This window comes from Brienomyrus brachyistius, chromosome 4 (assembly GCF_023856365.1).
Source record: "Brienomyrus brachyistius isolate T26 chromosome 4, BBRACH_0.4, whole genome shotgun sequence".
NCBI classification, from domain to species: Eukaryota; Metazoa; Chordata; class Actinopteri; order Osteoglossiformes; family Mormyridae; genus Brienomyrus; species Brienomyrus brachyistius.
Genome location: NC_064536.1, coordinates 2,133,808 through 2,154,124, shown reverse-complemented (window position 1 = coordinate 2,154,124; position 20,317 = coordinate 2,133,808). Strand labels below are relative to the sequence as shown.

General features: G+C 46.3%; 1 protein-coding gene across 1 annotated transcript; it reads right to left on the bottom strand.

Annotated features, from left to right (window-relative positions):
* Nucleotides 1-701: 701 nt before the first annotated feature.
* LOC125740442 (protein-glutamine gamma-glutamyltransferase K-like) lies at nt 702-19,852 on the bottom strand. Its single transcript, XM_049011568.1, has 14 exons — nt 19,674-19,852; nt 12,478-12,752; nt 12,082-12,273; nt 10,414-10,659; nt 8,916-9,034; nt 8,714-8,821; nt 8,356-8,533; nt 5,939-6,077; nt 5,477-5,669; nt 5,096-5,249; nt 4,677-4,961; nt 3,617-3,777; nt 3,121-3,257; nt 702-2,880 (listed from the first exon to the last, which is right to left on the bottom strand). The coding sequence occupies exons 2-14, from the start codon at nt 12,749-12,751 to the stop codon at nt 2,736-2,738; spliced, it is 2,331 nt and encodes a 776-aa protein (XP_048867525.1). The 5' UTR covers nt 12,752; nt 19,674-19,852; the 3' UTR covers nt 702-2,735.
* Between the last annotated feature and the right edge of the window lie 465 nt (nt 19,853-20,317).

Genomic DNA, 20,317 nt, shown 5'->3' with positions numbered 1-20,317 from the left:
AACAAAGACTCTTTGTCTGTCCTCTTACAAATGTTTGGGTTGGACTTAAAGCTTGATAATCACAGCTGCCTTGACGGACCGCCTTCCAGTCTGGGGCCCACCCTCCCCAAAGTGTTCCCAGTGCATCCTGGGATAGCCTCTAGGCTGACTGCCAAATGGACTGGCTTCCCATGCAGGGTGTGTCCTTTGTGATTCTGGGAGTCACCTCATGGGTAATTTGGGACTTGGGAAATTAGATAAACTGACCAATAAACTGATGTTCTAATACTGTCAGATAGTTTCAAAAATGAATTATTAATGTGTGTGTGTGTGTGTGTGTGGTGCGGCAGGTAGTGCTGCATTGGATTAGTGACTGGAAGATGATGTACGAACTAAATTTTAACTTAAGTGTTCCATGTGCTTGTACGAGCCCGGTCAGCATGCAAAAATGCAGAAAACGCTGTCCCTGTTGCCGGGCAGATAACAGGAGAGAGCCGAGCTTAAACATCACCAAGCTGGTCGCGCTCATTCATACTGAGCCGCAGAGCAGCTGCTGTTAACGGTCCAATGCGGTATTAATTAATGGTGCTTTTGGTATTATTATTTTTTCATGATCAGAGGAATCAATTAGGAGGGGGCAGATTTTCAGAATGGGGGAACGAGGGACGTAAACAATGATTAGCAAAAGGTTGGTGGAACAAACTCACACACGAGCCCAAACCTGCCATCTGGCGGTAAAATTGAATATATTTTCTTCACGTCACAAAAAAAGAAATCGGTATACAAAAATGGAAATAGAAATGGGACAGCAAATATAATTTATTCCCAGTAAAAGAGACTGCCAACTGATTTTCCAGAAACTACACTGGCCATGCCGGATCGTAAATGTTGGTCCTGCATTTGCTGGGGCCAGTCTCCCATCCAGCATTTTACAAGGAGAAGGACAGGTTCTGATGCAAGTCAGCCGCAAGACCAAGAGGGCAGACCGGCGTGGGAAAAATGTGGGCAGGGAGGCCAGTGAAATGAACAGTGTCATTTTCATCATAGGGAACTTAACATAAGATAACAAGCTTAAAAAGACAGACATTCACTTTCATTACAAAACAGCTTTCACTGAGACGTGGCAGGACTACGAAATCCCCCCAACCCCCCCAGCAAGTCATATATTTGTAATTTATACATGATACCGATAAAATATCGCTTTCAATATTGTATATATACTTTATATTACGTTACAAAATAATCGGACGTAAATACAGTTAAACGATAATACTGTGGTGAAAATCGCAAGTTATACAGTGCAGGACTACTCTTATCACAGAGAGCAGAAACTTCAAAAACATCCGGAGTCACATGGCAGAGGTGCGCATGACATCCTGATATCGCGTCACTACAGGATTTGAGTCACGCATGCGCTGTCGATCTGAGTCAACCGTTAAACTATTAACACAATGAACTATTCAAGTAATACAGGACCACCTTTAGACCACCTGCCAATCCTGTACCCTTACCGATTATAGTTAGAGTTAAGGACCATCTCATGTATTTGCAAATATTTTCATAAAATAGATGATTACCTTAAATTCGATGTACTGGCAAAGCCCCTGACAGGAACTGGAGATATACATTTTTTTTTGTATTTCGCTTGCTTTTAGTTACTTTTCAGTTTGCGTTGTTTTTAATTGCTTTTGTATTTGGCTTTCAACTGGCACATGCGTGATTCACACAGTCACTGTTGACTCAGATCCTGTAGTGACACCAACACCTGGCGTCACAAATCGCATTGATTGATTTAAAGAGCGCAAAGGTCATCCAGGTAAATGAAGCTAAATTTGAAAAATTACACTATAAATAATAATATGAAAGATACAGCTGTAGGAAGGAGTCATTCTCTTCTGTCACAAAAACACCAATGTTTCGACAGTACAAACAAATTGTTTGTGCTATAACAGTAATCATAATGCTAAACCGAGTGTAAGTATAACTGTCTTTGTACAGCGTTTGTCTTGAATATGCTACATTAAATTGCCTCAATTATTGTAAACATTCTGAAGTCACAGTCAGTGTCTGACCCTTCCAGACTGCTGCAATGGCACCAAATTAGCGCTTAACCACTTATGCCGGAGTCACAGATACATTCTTCTGTTTTATATGCTGCCCTTCATGTTTATTCTGGGTGGAATCGATGCCATGTAGCACATGTCCTGCTTTCACACAATTAGCATCTTCTCTTTGCGTCCCTACAGTGTGGATCACAGTGCGCCACGCAATTCGGCATTTCACAGGATTTACGGGGAGACGTTTGTCATTGTTTAGGTCACCGTCGGATTTTCACAGCACTAAGGATTTGTGGGGAAAACACTCCACCGCAAAAGTCGTTCACAGAAATATCACAATAGCACAATGCTGATTTAAAATGTTAAACACATGTCTTACAACTGGTCAACAGCCAGGATGCCAAAAAATACTGAAGATTTGTGCTTTCTTTGTGCCAGGTTGATTTTGAGAAAATTGTAGTTTCCTTTAGATTAGTAGGAAATTAAAGAAGTAGAAAAAGTCTAGATTTTTAGCTGCACGGTTATACAACATAATACTCCATGGTACCCTGGTATGGGGCCAGAGCAGGGAGCTAATACCGTTTTGGTTTAGTGACATCTCCCATGATGCCACTGTGCAGCCCGTTACTGAAAGACTCGGATGGAAAAGGCAGGGCGGGGAGGTGGGGGGATGATGTTGTGCTGTACGGACAGCAACCTTCACTTCTCCTGGACCACGATGTCGGCCACGCCGTGCACCTGCGTCAGCTGCCGGCAGTCGAGCGAAGCCACCAGCTTCCTGGGCCCCGGAAGGGTGGGGACGAAGGCCTCTGTCAGCGTGACTTTCGAGTGGGCGCCCACGTCCCTGAGGAGTGACAGTGAGTCATTTCACCTTCCTGTGTCCACCATGCTGCATGCGTGTTTGTTTCTCTAGGTTCCTTACCCAAAATTCCTGTATGTTAGCTAGCTACATGAAAGGGTAAATCTGTAAGCAATATTTTTAGATATGGAACAAGAGGCTACATCAGCACCGAGGAACCATGGGGGGACCATGGGAAGGGAGGGTCAAGGGTCGAGGGAGAAAGACACGGCTGTGGCATCTCACCCCACGGCGATCTCCCGGATGTTCTGCAAGCCTAGACCCTCTACCCGGAACACCACACTCTTCAGTGTACGTGGCAGGGGGTTGGTGAAGGAGATTTTGGCCTCCATCTCTTTGCCAACAACAGCGTCCCCTATAGGCTGTAGTGACAAAGCACACCATGTCACAGTTTGTAACTCTGCTCCCTGGATGGTTTGGGGGATGTTTTTCTACAGACATACAGGCCATAGGTCTATATAAGATAATACCATTTCTGTGGAATCCATCCATCCATCCTTACATGTATCCATCCTCTTTTATTACATCTTTTATTACATCTATCCAATTTCTACCACTTATCCTGGGCACTGTATGTCTTTTTGTATGATTTGATTAAACTATACTGTATGATTGTTCAACACATACCAAGAATGATCTTATCTGAATCCGTCTGTGATTCGCTGTATTTGTCCTACTGGTGACTGAATGAACGACCTGGTTTTTGCTCTCAATGTCTCACCGTAATTGTGAGGTCTGGGGTCCGGAGTCGGAAGTTGTACTGCGTAGCTAGAACCTGCTGGGTCTCATTGACGCGACCCGATAATGTCAGCATCAGGGCCGCATGGTCCACCAGGTGATCCTGGTAGTGCTGGTAGGGCAGCGTCCACTCGATGGGCTTCACTGGGAGGGGGTGGGGGAGAGACGTTACTATGGGGCTCTAGGAATGTACCCCAGATGGCTGGCATTGCGCTCGGAGCGGTCAGTCACTGAGGGAAGGGGTAAAGGATGTCAAACCAAATAAGACATTCCAGCCACAGAAATGAGCCGAGTCACTGGGCCACTGAGCAAGACCCTTAACCCCGAATCGCTCCATGGAATGACTGAGCTTGCTTTCTCAAAATGTATGGTACATTTTGTGATATCATACATTTGTGTAAAGGTGACACAAACAGAGGCGGAAACTGTGGGGCATCCGAGCATCTAAGAAACAGGTAATTTGCACAATTTTAACGAAGGTGGTCCAGCCCTCTCCTCTATAGTAGCATTTCCCAACCCGGTCCTCAGGGACCTGCAGACGTTCAGCGTCTTCGCTCCCTCCCAGCTCCCTACTGAACAGTCCACATTTTTGCAAAAGTATGGACTGTTTAGGGAGTCCCCGAGGACCCGACTGCGAAACACTGATCTATAGCCCTCTCATACGGGGCACTCCCACAGGCTGGATTCCAGTGGGCTGCACTGGGAATGGACAGCCGTAATACACCCAAGGAATCTCTGTCAGCAGCCAAAGAATCATTAAACCTAAGTACTCACATAACACTCAGTTTGTGTTATCGCAAACTTTTAGGGAAGGGTTACATGTTTTGTGCATTCCCTGGCATTTGAACCTACAATTTTTGCACGGTCGTAACAGTACTTTACTTGCTGAGCCACCGGAGCACCACAAATGTAAGCTCAACAGCAATACATAAATCACTGAAGGTGAAAGTCATTTCAGTACCACATACACAGTATAAATACATATAGACACATGCATATATTGCAATATAGAACCACTGAGATACTTGTGTGCTTTTCTTTACCTTCATTGGGCATGAGCTCAACGGGAAGCTTCTCTTTCTTGACGGTGCCCTTGAGCACTCCGGTGTAGTACATCACTGCCACCTGGCTGTGAAGGGTGGTACGGCGGGGATGTGCACTGTTATTGTGCAGAATGATGGTCAGCCGTGCATCACTCCCCATGCGGGGACCTTCGCCGTCCATCGTGACCTCGATGCTCACGTCCTCTGCTGAGGCCGTGGCGTAAACCTCAGGCCTGCTGCCGTAACGGCTGGCGGTCTCCACGGCGATGCGCTCTTCTTCTGTGTCTGATGGAGAAGATGCCATTCAGTTGGGGGAGGTTTATATGGAAAGAAGATAAAGTGGGAGACGAGGGGGTGGCATAAGCCCCGCCCACACCAAAGCATTGTGAAGCCTACAGAGAAGCCCACCCTCCACTTACCCTCTGGATACTTGTAGAGATGGGTGATGTCCATTCGCTCGTCAGAGCCCACCGCCTTGGTGCTGATGCAGTGTCCCACCTTCTTCTTCTCAATGTAGACCTGACTGAACGTCCCATCCAGGTTCCTCTGCCAGTAGATTTTGTCGCTGTTCACCTGGGACACCCAGGGACAAGAAGACAGAGGTAAGAGAGGGCTAGAGATGTAGTGCAAACTCAGGCAGTGTAATCTGACTGATATGACTGCTGATGTGATAGAAGCTGGAGGTTGAGGTGATAGAAGCTGGAGGTTGAGGTGACAGAAGCTGAGATGTAGGATGCATGTGAAAATCATAGAGAAGCTAAGCCCAAGCTGTAGAAAGGAGGTTCTAAAAGTGAGAGTACCTCAGCAAACACAAAGGGCGTGTCGTGTTTAAGGTAGACCTGCCCGGTGCGTATGGCAGTCAAAGAAGCTGGACCGCAGCAGAAAATTCCCTGGCTGGTCTCCTGTGGGGTGGCGTCCACAGCCTGCCAGCCTCCCATCCCCGGGGGCAGGTCTGGACGGGCCATCCAGCAGTCATTCCACACGTGGAAGTTCCTAAAGCCACAGAGAGAGAGACAGGTCTATAAAGAAAGTAACGTAGTAAAGGGCACGAGTGACAAAAGTGAATAGGGGTTCCGCATGGCACACTTCTTGGAGCAAGAATTTTTTTTAAATCATGGTCTTACATCGAAAACTCTTAATTTTCAGCATTTATATAGTTAAGGGGTATATCTCTTTCATATTGATGAATCAGTGGAATAGTCATATATAACAATCTCACTGTCTCACTCTCAGGTTGATTGTCAAAGTGATGCAACCCTCACCAGATAGAGTCTGTGTTGAGGTTATTCAGCGGCTCCATGTTCTCATCAAAATAAACATCCGTTGTCAGGGAGACGTCTGTGTCGTGTGCAGACTGGAAGTTGGTGACGCTCCGAGTGGGAACGCCGAGGCACCTGAGCACTGAGCGAGAGAGAGCAGAGGCAATGTCGGTCATGGGGCCGTTCGCATTCCTCACATATGTGTGAGAAAAGCGGATACACAACACACATGCATCAAAGGCGACCTCGCTGAGAGTAATACACTCCCCTAAGCTAGATATCAGTGCCGAAATATTTCTGGAAAAAAAAACTGAAGTCAGTAAATTCCTTTCTGTCAGTTGGATAAACGCCAGCTGCAATAACAAATCTCCCCTTTACTGCCACTCCCTGGGTGCTCCGGGAGGGTTATGCTTAGGTGTGTAACAAGTACATGCAATCATTTATGAGATAGGAGTTTAGTCTAGAAGTTGAAATAGAATCAATTAGGCATATAGGAACATTGCATTTTTTTTACACTTAAATCATGGTGGACAGAGGAAGGTGAAATGACTCGGCCCATTTATTTAGCCGATGGTTTTATCGGACTAATTCTGGTTGATAACATTTCTCAAGGCTTCTTTAACCACTCTGCTAACTGCTTCCTGGAAAACCAGAATGGGGCCAGAGAGCTAAAATGGAGCCAGGCAGCTAAATTAGAAATGTCTGTGTGACATCTGACATAATGTGTGTCATTAATTCAGGGGCGCAGTGTACATGGCAAGAAAAACACTTTGGCTGTAAAAAAAATAAACGCTCCGCTTAATTTTCAGGTTAAGTTAGTCCAACGATGAAATTTGAATCCTTCTAACTATGCAGCATCCTTAATCCCCCATTGGTTAATCCGCTCAGAGTCATAGCGGTCTGCAGTCTATGCCAGGCAGCACAGGGCACAAGGCAGCAGTGCAGCCTGCCTAGGATACCGGTGCACATAGCCACACACACACATATACTCAGTCACACTTATGTTTGTCCTGCACTGTCTTGTACCGCACTGCTGTTTGTCCTACGCTGTCTTGTACTGCACTGCTGTTTGTCCTGCACTGTCTTTTACTGCACTGCTGTTTGTCCTGCACTGTCTTTTACTGCACTGCTGTTTGTCCTACGCTGTCTTTTACTGCACTGCTGTTTGTCCTGCACTGTCTTGTACCGCACTACTGTTTGTCATGCGCTGTCTTGTACCGCACTGCTGTTTGTCCTGCGCTGTCTTCTATCAAACAGATTTTTTGTCCTGCGCTGTCTTGTACCCCATTGCTGTTTGTCCTGCGCTGTCTTGTACCACACTGCTGTTTGTCCTGCACTGTCTTGTACTGCACTGCTGTTTGTCCTGCAATGTCTTTTACTGCACTGTTGTTTGCCCTACGCTGTCTTGTACCCCACTGCTGTTTGTCCTGCGCTGTCTTGTACCGCACTGCTGTTTGTCCTGCGCTGTCTTGTACCGCACTGCTGTTTGTCCTGCGCTGTTTTCTACTGAACAAATTTTTTGTCCTGCGCTGTCTTGTACCGCATTGCTGTTTGTCCTGCACTGTCTTGTACCGCACTACTGTTTGTCATGCGCTGTCTTGTACCGCACTGCTGTTTGTCCTGCGCTGTCTTCTATCAAACAGATTTTTTGTCCTGCGCTGTCTTGTACCCCATTGCTGTTTGTCCTGCGCTGTCTTGTACCACACTGCTGTTTGTCCTGCACTGTCTTGTACTGCACTGCTGTTTGTCCTGTTCTGTCTTGTACCCCACTGCTGTTTGTCCTGCACTGTCTTGTACCGCACTGCTGTTTGTCCTGCGCTGTCTTCTATCAAACAGATTTTTTGTCCTGCGCTGTCTTGTACCCCATTGCTGTTTGTCCTGCGCTGTCTTGTACTGCACTGCTGTTTGTCCTGTTCTGCCTTGTACCGCACTGCTGTTTGTCCTGCACTGTCTTGTACCACACTGCTGTTTGTCCTGCACTGTCTTGTACCGCACTACTGTTTGTCATGCGCTGTCTTGTACCGCACTGCTGTTTGTCCTGCGCTGTCTTCTATCAAACAGATTTTTTGTCCTGCGCTGTCTTGTACCCGACTGCTGTTTGTCCTGGCTGTATTATGCTGCACTGCTGTTTGTCCTGCACTGTCTTGTACTATACTGCTGTTTGTCCTGTTCTGCCTTGTACCGCACTGCTGTTTGTCCTGCACTGTCTTGTACCACACTGCTGTTTGTCCTGCACTGTCTTGTACTGCACTGCTGTTTGCCCTGGTTGTATTGTGCTGCACCTTGTCCTAAACCATCATGGGCTCCCAGCAGCTATAAGCAAAAGAGTTTCATTGTGATCCATGGAACACATATGACAATAAAACTTGAAACTTCATGAAACCTTATTCCTCAGGCAAAAACATAAAAGGTCATTTCACCTGTGGTGGTGACCCCTGAGAAGACCCAGCACTGTCCGTATTTGACGGGCGTTCCGTTCTCAGAGTGGTACTTCCTCAGGATGTCCACGCTACCGCTCCACGCTGTAGGGGAAGTCCCGCCCATGTAGTTCCCCGACCAATTGCCCTCAATGACCCCACGGTCATCAAGGGAATTGATCTAAAACATAGGGAGAGAGTGAAAGAGAGCACAGAATTAGATGGATTTCATTGCTCTCTACCTTAATGGTGGAAAAAGGTACAGCACTGGATGGACATCTCAGGTAATGGACGATTGGAGACACCTGATTGACATTAGCGATTGTGACCTCCACAAATATACAAGGGACCGGAAGCTCACCATAGCAGATATGACCCTCACTACATTGACAGGGTCTCCGCGACCAGCCGACGGCGTTTCACTCTTGTCCAGAAGGAAGAGACACGCCTGTAGGATTCCTTCGCTGAACTGGAAGGAAAGGGCAGGTGGATCAGGACTCCACCTTTCATTTTCTCTCAGTCTTTGCTCCCCCCCGCCAGCCCTGTTCCCTCTCTTCCCGTACCTGCCCGAAGTTCCATGTCCGCGCCCCAATCTGATTCTCCGTGCCATAATAGATCCTTCCCGTGTCCCTCAGGACGTATTCCGTCCTCTCGTTGTCATCGTCCATGTACACAGTGTCGTCTAAGAAAGAAGAAAAAAGAGAAAGATATTTAAAAATACGATCAGAGACGTCTCTTCTGACACATGGACACGTTCAGCCATGCGGCCACAACAAAACGGGCGTGTCCTCAAAATGTCAATATAAACCTGTCCAGTATAAACTCATGCTTTAAAAATACACCTTTAATGAAAAGTTATACAAGCAATTTTTGATCCCTCACAGTACCTGGAGAAAACATGGGGGGGCGCTTTCTCATACCCTTGCATGTTCATGTGAGCATTTTTGTTTATATAGCGGAACAACCTATAAAAACAACTAATACAGGGGAAAATAGTTTGCATCTACATGTGAACATGCAGGGTCTGAGGAGCGTGTGACGTGTCGGGAGCCAAACGCTTCTGCAGGACCTGTGTTATGTTTTACCTCAGCTGACAGAACCTCAAGCATTTTATCTGTTGGGTCCAGTAGGTTTATTCTGTAGCATGACTGGGGAACACTGCGCATAAGATTCATAAAAGTGTGAGAAGGGGTTAGTGGGTTTTTAAGGTGACCGTGGGTCTCTGGTAATTTCAGGGAAGGCATTTCTATTGCGTGACATCATCTGCCCTGACCCTGGGCTGGGCGGGGCTTTGGCTGACACCCAGAATCCCCCTGAACTGGGAAGGCCACCATCTGCTTTCTTTCCTTCTAACACATGGATGTGATTATTGGAGAAATGCTGTGAAAAGGTGTGTGTGTGTGTGTGTGGGTTAGGTATATAAATCCTGTTATTTTTACATTGTGGGGACCATTTTTTCAGTTCACGCAAGAAGAAACTCTATTTTATAAAAATCTTAGACTGAAATAAAAAAAAATTAAAGTCTCATATTCTGTTCGGTTACTTATGGTTAATGTTAGGACTGGGTAGGGGTTAGGGTCATCATGTTGGGATTAGGGTTTTTCCCATAGAAATGAATGGAAAGTCCCACAAAGATATGAGTACAGGCCTGTGGGTGTGCGGGGGGGGGTCAGGGGGGTGGTGTGTGTGGGGAGGGGTGGGAGCCCACATGCCGGGAAAGGGAGGGTTGACTGAAGAAGATTAAAAGGTTTGTGGACCGGCACTGACCCTACCCAGTCACTGGCTTCTTTACTGCACACTCATTTGCACACTAGTTTGCTGCCATATTAGCCTGCGATTTTGTTAAAATGCCATCCTATGGAAAGATGAGTCATGCTATGTGCCACGTTTAAAAGATGCAGAGGAGATGCAGAATACGGGGCGCAAACTTCAACACTGCGATGAGCAAATGTGTCGAGCATTTCTCTGGGTGCGGAGATAAGGATGACATCATTGGTGGGCGGGGCAGTGACAGGGCGCTGAGACAAACGGCAGTGCTGCCTGCGTGACTCTGACTCCTACCTTGACACCAGGGGTTGAACAGCATGCAGATGTCACTGCCGGACTCGTGCGTGGACGTGCCCTGTGGGCACTGCGTGGCCACCGTGAGCTGGTAGCGGCCGATTGCGGCTTTGGGCGACGAGTTGATGGACAGCAGGACCCTGGAGCTGCTCTGCTCCACGATTTTCGCCTCCCATTGGCCACCTTCCAGGTCCTCCACCAATGGGACGATGACATGCGTGCCCTTCGACACTACCGGGTTGCGTCCTGACACATGCACACACACACAAAAGCAAAAACATGTTCCTGCCGTTCTTTTCCATCACTGGCAACAATTTCATCTACACTTAAAAAAGGGCAAAGTCACAGCAGGAGCTACAAAACGTTTCAGCAACCCTGCAAACCAGCCACAGATTTAACTGTGGCACCGTGTGACCCCCCCCCACACAGACATACACACGCCCACAAACACCCCGTTCCTGCAAGCGGGAGCCGCAGCCAGATAATTAGCAGCCCATTAGATTGACTGCCCCCTGCTGGAGGCTTGGCCAGACCGCGCCCTGCACTCTGGCTGCTCCCAGGCAGTGCATGTCAGGCGGACCGATCAGCAGGGCATACAGGGAAACACTCACTGTATATAAATAAGGCCTGATGCACACCATGTGCCCGCAGCCCGTGGGACCCTCCCACATTCCAGGCTCAGAATTTATGATACGCACACAGTAAAAAAACAGGCATTTCTAAACACAGTGTATGCACACAGAGCTTCATTTCACGAGCCACCAGAAAACAGCATATTTGCCATTTGTACAAGTACAGGTACAATGGAATTTGCTTATTTTTGATATCCCAGCTGGTCATTTTTGACACAAGAGTCACCAGTCCATCAAGCACCCCAGAAGATTTTTTGGGGATTAAGGGCTTTGCTCAATGGATAAGTGTGGATGTAGCTACTCTCCCTAGTCAGGGACTTGAACTAGTGACCTTCTGATCACTGGCACAGATGCCTAGCCCTCTGAGTCACACACCAGCCCTGCGCCCTGCTGCTGCCCAGTTCAGACCTTCATCTCCACATGCTCTGGCTGTGTAGGAGTGACAGTCCCAGGCAGACGGGGGGCCGTAGCCTTGAACGCCCCCTGACTGATAAACAAGTCATTCTAACCGCAATGTACCGTGTGGACTCGCCTTGTCCCGACCGCTCTGACCTGGCACCTAAGCTTCCTATTTTCCGCCAACGTGTGATTCGCGAGTGGCACAGCAGACCCATCATGACAGCATAGGGAGGTGAAAGTACGGCCACGCTAAGATGTCGAAACGGGGGGGGGAGGGTTTCTGTCAAGGGGTGAGGAGGATGGGGTTCCATGATCACCTGTGCATGAGCTTCAGGCCTGCAGAAACCTGGGCCAGTTAGCAAAACAGGCCGAGAGCACCGCACTGTGACATCTGCTGAGCTACCGTAACCGCTGGGAGGAAACGTGACTCAAGGCAGCGGCATCCGAAAGTGAAAGGGGTGTGGATGTGCGAAAAAGCAAGAGGCGCTGGAGGACGTATTAAACTAATTTCTGCATAGAAGCATCAACCCACGGACATACAGACTCTGTAAAAGCTGTAAAGGCTTCTATTCTCCGGCGGAAAAGCTGCCCGACAGCTGACCAGGTTATTAGTACGGACAATTTGCACATTGCTCACCAGTCGTCAGCTCCAGACGGAGTTTGTCAGTGTTGGGCTTGAACGGGCGAGAGAGTTCAAGGGCGATTTGAAAGGTCTGGCCCCGGCGCAGTATGAGGTCATCATTGTGGTAAAGGTCGGTGTGATGATCGCGCCGGTTCTGACCCGTTTTGGACTTCAGGAGGTCCACTGAGCGCACTATCAGTGCGAGCTCTTAAGGGGACACAGATGATAAACACAAGTATAATTTTATGATATATGGTACAGAAAATGGATGAAGATTATCTTTAGTGAAACTGGCAACAATTGTACCAGGAGAATATGGTAATTATGTAAATCAGCTAGCTTTTAGCCAATCATATTAATCTGATTCTACGGCGTTAGCCAATCGCAGCAGGTAAAAAGCTGGCCAATCACCCTCTAGCTCGCTGGCCTCGGGGTGAGGCTTGTAGGGCTTGTCATCCTCCTTCACAGGCTCTGGGTCCAGTGTGTCGATCAGGTCCAGGGAGCTGCTCCGGCTGCGATAGCAGCAGGGAGACACCCACTGGAGCCAGCTGCAGCCCACCCCATGCTGGGGCCGCTCTTTGCTCGGAGATGCTCTGCTCGTGGGACCCTGCCCGTTACCCACGGCGATGGGGGCAAAGCGGCCCACCATGGAGCTGTCTCTACTGGGCATCGTTTCTGCTGACATCCTGAGAGGGAGCAACAGAGAGTCAGTATCACACCAAACCATCATTCATGCACAACACCTGTATTAATTCCTAAATGCTTAGGTAATACACTGCATATAAATGGGTGCTTCAGTGCACGGGGTTACCCAGACTGAAGTCCAGGGGCCTACACTAAAATGAGGCTTCAGAAACGTTTACCACTGCCACTGCAGGGGCACATGCGCCTCTGTACATATACATCACAGCCAACACTAAAGCCAGGCAACAGAGTATAAGCCGGCTTTTACCTGCTGTTTTCAGTCACAGTGAATGACTGTTTAATTCCCTACACACACAGCGCTTATCAACGAAAGATGAGAAACGGCCAAACCCCACATGAACCTAACCCACCAGCTGACCTCTTCATCAGGCCCCCTTGCTACACCTCTCCCTTCCTCCTCTGCTGGTCCCCAGCTTCCTCTTTATTCTTCAGCCTCCTGGACCCACGGCGGTCTTGGGTTTTTGCCCGCCCTCCCCACCCCCCCGGTATTGACGTTTCCCTGCTGGAGGGGATCCAGCCTCGCTATCTCGTGTTTTTCTTTAGCCCATTCCCACCGTCACGCCATTCCTGCCTCCTTGCTTTACAGGAATTGCCCCCCCATCTCTTATTTTTGGCCCCATTGTGAGCTCACGCCACCTCGGTCATAGGCGGGGCACGTTCCACACAATCCTCAGCTGCGGTGCGAGTTTTCAAGTACTCTTTGTGACGGTCTTATAACTGGCCGTACCAGTCAAAAGCACTGGATTGCAACATTTTCATGTGGCGCGTGCTGAAAGGGGGGGTTAGGGCAGGGGTCACCGACCTCTTTGAAACTGAGGGCTACTTCACGGGTACTGAGCCACACGAAGGGCTACCAGTTTGAAACACCCTCCTGAACTTCATGTATAATAAACATGTTTTAAATGCTTTTTTTTTTGATATTGTCATTTTCAAATCTATATAAATGCATTTGTGATTAAAGGAGAATAGCAACAGGATAAAATGAACTTTTAGACGCTGCTCACTGGTGAGTTGTGCTATTTTTAGAACAGGTCCGCGGGCGACTCATGTGGTCCTTGGGGGCGTCCTGGTGCCCGCGGGCACCATGTTGGTGACCCCTGGGTTAGAGAACGCCCTTATCGGATGGGGACGCAGAAGGCCGGAGCTGCTATGATTCATCCCAGCTGTGCGGCGTGGCGGGGAGCAGGAACCCAGCCTCGTGGATCAACTTGCCGGTTAGAGTCTATGTGCAAATTCAGCTCTTACCACTGACGTCCAGTTGGCACTGATTTCGGATGATGTTGGCAGGGCGTCCATTCTTTTCTTTTGCGTCCTTTCTGAACTGGCCAATGCGCACATCGAAGTGAAATGTCACAGTTAGTCGATGTTCCTTCAGTGTGCTTATTTGATTGCGTTAAAGAGGAATGTCTGACTGTATTTTTAGTGCTATTGCGTATCTAGAATACATCCCATGGTCACCTCTGTCCCCCATATGATCTTGCTGCCCATGACTCGGTGTGTACACTCCCTGACAATGGCCCTACAGTGCTCCAGAAAGCCGCACTGCTATTTTCATTGTTGGTACACTGGAAGTATTGCGCCACGCTATTCTGACACGACTGTCGTAGTACCGCTAACGGGAAGTGGGGGCCCAGATGGTACAAAGGGGTGATGTGTCAACTGCTGACATATGCCTGGAAAATCCCTTCCCATATACATCGCTGGATATTGACCAGACAAGGGGGCAGGACTGAGGTTAGACCACAAAGAAAGTAGGCCCAAGGTTCTGACTGGGTTCCACGGAAAAGCCGCTGGAACCGTAGAACGCGCACATAATAAGAGGTCTTTACAGAACGTTCAAGCACGAGACGCGTATCTCCATTGAACAAACCCTGAGCAGTCCGTGTTGTGTGTCGCCATAGTAACCTGTCCACTTTGGCCACAAGTCAGGCATGCCCTGTTCTACAAGGTCTACAGTTTTTCCAGATTCCTAAATAAACGGGCACCTTGCGAAATACGTATGTTTACTTAGCCCATCTTCCAGCTACTGAGAAGTGAATATATACTGTGAAGAACCAGAACATAAACGAGAATATTTACAGATGTAAAATTATTTCCTTGCATACACTTTTCCACACACCTCCGTACATCCTACCATTCATCCATTCATACAGTTCAGCTGAGTTTGACTGAATTCATTCTGGCAAAGTATCTTCGGGGGAGACAGTAGAGCATTTCCTAAACTTTATTAAAAGGACTGGTCGAAGTCCAGCTCCCCCTACACTATTAATACCGCTTGGCCTTATAAAATAAACTAATAAAGACAGATAATGGGTCATTTTTAAGAGGTTTCTTTATGTACAACAAGCCTTCGGCTAATGTTACTGCCAGAGCAGCTGAACTTGGTTAAAAACAGTCACATGAAGTCTGACAAGCGCTTATTCAGAACATGGCCTCAGCGGAGCGAGAGAGATGTTATTTATGTTTGCCTCTCTCTAAACAGGACGCTTGCATTTAGCTCAGCTTCTCAAAATAGCCGAAACAAATCTTGACGGCTGACACTTTTCTGGAGAGCAGCGAGGGGCTCCGGCTCTGAGGAACACCTGACCCTGAAGACCGCGAATCTGATTGGTGTGAGGTCTAAGAGGCAATTATCAGAGTCACAAACCACCGGCTTGAGGACACAAGCGATAGGTTTCAGCAGCATAATAAATGCAGCCATCAGAACTCTGCACAACTATTCCTTGGTTGCTTAGTTCGGTTATTATTTCCAGGAAATGTTTATCGAAAGTGACTCAAATCTAAATAAAACAGCGAATGCTGGAAAAGTTGTTTCCCACAAGGTTATGATCTAAGGTGCCAGATGTTGGCAAGCAGACGTGTGTGAAAAGCCGTAGAGCAGCAGAACTCAATGATCTCGGAGAGGTGGGGGTAGGGGGTGGTAATACTACACACTGCGTGACCGACTGACAATGGCCCAGCGACCAACACGCTTCAGTGCTAAACGTTATGGCCAGTGGATGGCTTTGGGGCAAACCAAAGCATGAAAATCTAACTAGAAAGTTGCACTCCATGTGCTAGATGTGACAACAAATGAACAACAGCTAACTGAGGCCTACAGTCCCACCGACAGCCAACTGAGGCCTACAGTCCCACCGACAGCCAACTCAGGCCTACAGTCCCACCGACAGCCAACTCAGGCCTACAGTCTCACCAACAGGCAACATGGCTGATTTATTCATATAATATATATATTATATATAAATACACACACACACACACACACACACATACACAGGTTTGTAATTATATCTTTGTGGGGAGTCTCCATTCATTTCTAAGGGAAAAACTCTAATCCCAACATAACAACCTTACCCCCCACCCAGCCCTAACCTTAACCACAAGTAACCAAACAAAATACGAGACTTTTGGCACTTTCAGTTTTTTTATTGCAAACACAATGTCAAAATGACAGGTTTTTATCACATTGTGGGGGACTTTTGGTCCCCATAATAATGTAACATAAACCTAACCCACACACACAAATATATACACCCCCATTCAAAAGACTAGGGACACTTTCAAGTTTTATGTTCATTACAATAACATTGGATTGATCAGAATTACTGTGTAGAGCTTTTTAATGTTGTAAATGACTATCATTGCTGGAAACAGCTTGTTTTTAATGGAATATCAACAAAGGTCTACAAAGACCCCTTATCAGCCACAATTAGTCCTGTGTTCCAATGGAATGTTGTGTTTGCAATGCAAGTTTTTCCTTTTAAAAGGTTAATTGATCATACGAAAACTCTTTTGCAATTATGTTAGCACAGAAATTTGCTGTGCTGGTTAAATGAGTTATAAAACCTTTTTCCAACTTACTTTGTCTTCTTTGGACTAACTGAATATCTGGAGCATCAGCAATTATGGGTTTGGTTAAAGCTCAAATTGGTCAGAAACAAAGAACTTCTGAACCTTGTCAGTCTATTCTTCTTCTGAGAAATGACGGCTACCTCATGCAAGACATCGGCAGGAAACTGAAGATCGTGTACAATGCTGTGTATTACTGCCTTAACAGAGCGGCTCAAACTGGCTCTAACTACAGTAGAAAGAGGAGAGGAAGGTCCTGGGGCACAAATGAGCGAGAGGGTAAATATATTAGAATGTCGTTTGTGAATCGGCATATGTCTTCAACTGGCAGCTTCATTAAATAGTATCTACAAAAGTCCGGTCTCAACATCAATAGTGAAGAGGCAACTCCGGGATGTCTGGTTTATCTCTGCTCTCTGAAGAACCTGCTCAACTGCTAAGGTGATATTAAATACTGGATGGCGAGGAAGTTCCGTCAACTAAATGAAAACAAAACTAAAGTAATAATATTTGCCCCCCAAACTCTGTCACTAGCCTTTACAGCGCACCTTGGTGTATTTTTGGACACGTCATTGAATTTTTACAAAAAAGTCAGCAGTATTGTAAAGGGCAACTTTTATCTTAGAATTATATCCAATGTAAAGCCGACCTGGATATAGTTATCCATGCTTTTATCGCCTCTCAGCTTGGCTACCGTAATTCCCTGTATATGGGGTCCCGTTCCACACTTTCCAGACTTCAAATGATTCAAAATGCAGCTGCTAGACTCTTAACTGGAACAAAGAAAAGACGACGTATCACTCCTGTTCTAGCTCATTTGCACTGGCTACCAGTGAAATACAGAGCAGATTTTGAAAATTTGCCTTTTGCTTTTAAAGACCTCAAAGGATTGGCCTCACATTTCAGACCTATCAGTTCCGCATTCGTCCCCCTGGTCACTTGGGTCATCCTCACAACAGCTCTTCTCAGTTCCTCACTCTCGCCTCAAAACCGAAAGTGACTGGACTTTCTCTGTAGCTGCCCTTGTACTTTGGAATAGTCTCCCATCCTACATAAAGTCCTGCTCTTCTGTTGATGAGTTTAAATCTAAATTAAAGACCCACTTTTTCCCCAGTGTTTTGTCAAGTCCACCATTGTTAATTTTAATTTGTTTTTACTTTTATATCATTATTTAGTTATTTTTAATTGCCCTCTTACTTTTGTATGTTGCTTATTGTTTTACACTTCCTTAATTTCCTTGTCTCGTGCCCATTGCTTCCGGGATAGGCTCCGGACCCCCCGCGACCCAGTAGGATAAGTGGCTTGGAAAATGGATGGATGGATGGATGTTACTCATATATATTTATATATATAAAAATGAGGAAATATTTAAATGTAGGGAGTGTCTTCTTCTGCTGGTCATGTGTGATGGCGAGTGTGAGTCGATTATTAATCTCCCTCTTTGATGCATCTCGGAGCGGATAAAAAACAAGATGTAACACGTTTCCTCACTCTCTCTGTTTGTTAAACTTATCCTTCGGCTGGCTCTCTCTCTCTCTCTTTCTCTCCCTAGTTTTTATTGCCGATTTGTGTTGGCAGTCATTCCTAAAGTTGCACCGCGAAGAGCATGTGGGGAGCTGACATAAAGATGGAGGGCGGAGAGAGTGCAGGGAAAGACAACTGATTTTATTTGTGGAGTTCTGGAAAAGCTCAAGGCTGAAGACCCAGGGAGAACATAGACCACCCATGTGGTCACCAGTTAAAATCAAACTGATGCATCTAAAACTACTGCTTCTACTACTAATAATAATAGTCAATATCTGCCTTTGAGTCCACATATTGACCCGTGTGTCATTTCGTATGACTTGGCTACCGGAAAAACCAGCTACAAGCCAACCTCATGGCTTGAAAGTTCTAACTGCTGCTGCTTGCTCTGTTTGTGTGACGCTCGAGTGTCTCCCTCAGTCCTCCCACAAGCCAAAGACAATTTGCGTAGATCGGCTGCCACAAATGGTCCGCAGAGCACGATCACGTGAGTGAAAATTGAAGTTTGAGGCGCCTGCGAGGGAGTGCTGTGTAACACAGGCTGTGTCCTTCACGTTCTCCCTGATAGGCTCAAAACATGGGTGGATTCCGGAGCTTCTACTGTAGATCATTGGAAAACAGATACTGGGTGACCTATGGATTAAATGTGCATTGCAGACAGGACTGGATGCCTCGGTCCATCTGTGCTTATGATTAACATAGACAATAAGAAAATGGCCTAGGATGCAGACAGGGCAGATGTAACGATAGACAAATATCACAGCACTTAGTTTGTTAATTAGACTGCCGTATTCCATATGATATGTTTACATTTAACTTCAGAAAAAACACACTTCCAATGAAATTATTCAGAGGAGAAGAGGTGAAACACAAATATAAGTGGGAAATGATTGATGTTGCCAGTGAAATAGTATATATATCTAGCATAATAATAGTAAGTTATAGACTTAGATAGATAGATAGATAGATAGATAGATAGATAGATAGATATCCCTATAAACTAATATATTCTATTTAAAGTTTAACTACCTCAGATATCCTGCCAGACGCCACAGAATTTAATACATTATCCTGTGTATTTTTTAAATTTCTAAACTACTATAAAAGAATACATTAAAAATTCCCAAAGTTACTCTTGTAACGTCTTCTTGGTCGATACTATAATACCATAACTTTCTATTTATGGAGCGTCTGTATCCCCCCCCCCCCCCCCCCCCCCCCCGCCCGCTATTTTTAACTGACCAAAACTCATATCGCATGTCTCTGAAGTTCAGCATTATATAGCGCCGTCTTGTTTATGATTATTGCAAGTCCGCCCCAAAGAGGTAAGCAGGCACGTGCCAGCAGCCCTTATTATTACTCGGTAATGTCACAGACCGTTAATCGGGGGGGTTACTGCCGCCTCAGCATAATCCCCATGACAGCATTCACCAGAGTCACATATCGCTGTCAAAGGACGCCTTCTCATATAAGCCTAATATATTGTTTATATCACTAACATTGAAGGCGCAACGTTAAAATGTACTTACTTTTCCTGGCGTCTGAAGTGTTTTGCACGCTGTTAGTTACGATTTAACAACTGCGCTGTTTTTGCCGCTTGAGTGAAACGTCAAAACAGGATTTCTCTTTTTTGCTCTTCGGATGACTTGCTCTTCCTCCACTACTTGAACTTGCACTGGAATTTAGGACTTTCACAGATTACAAGTGGAAGAAATACCGACGCCCCCCCCCCCCCCGGACCCGCCCCCTTTACCAACGCCCTTCCCACCCAGTAGTAATATCAGAGCACATGGCTTTGATGCGAGATCATTGCATAAGAGACAGGATATCTGCCTCACAAGGGGCGTCTTCTCCACTTTGACGCACCACATTTAATCACATACCCTCAGTCACCCCATGTCACCGGAATCCTGAAAATAACGTTATTAACTATAAGGTATTTCATACGTTTCCCGTCTGTAGCCTCTCTGATGGGAAATCGAATACCCATAGATATTAAAATGATTAACAGTACATTCTAACGAAAAGTGCATACATTAGAAAGTTAAACGCGGGTTTAGACTAACATTATAAAATAAAAGCATAAATTAAGACTTTTGAGTCAGTAACAACGTATTTGAGTATTTTAAAGAAAGCAGTGGAGGGAAATTAAAATAAATACATAACTGCATAA

Bases quoted from the DNA above. Each gene is read 5' to 3' on its own strand.
- LOC125740442 (XM_049011568.1), bottom strand. From the start codon at position 12,751: ATGTCAGCAGAAACGATGCCCAGTAGAGACAGCTCCATGGTGGGCCGC. The intron at 4,962-5,095 runs GTAAGTGGAGGG...CTTCTCCATCAG, and splicing joins TCTCTACAAGTATCCAGAGG to ACACAGAAGAAGAGCGCATC. The intron at 3,778-4,676 runs GTAAAGAAAAGC...ACCCCCTCCCAG, and splicing joins TGAGCTCATGCCCAATGAAG to TGAAGCCCATCGAGTGGACG.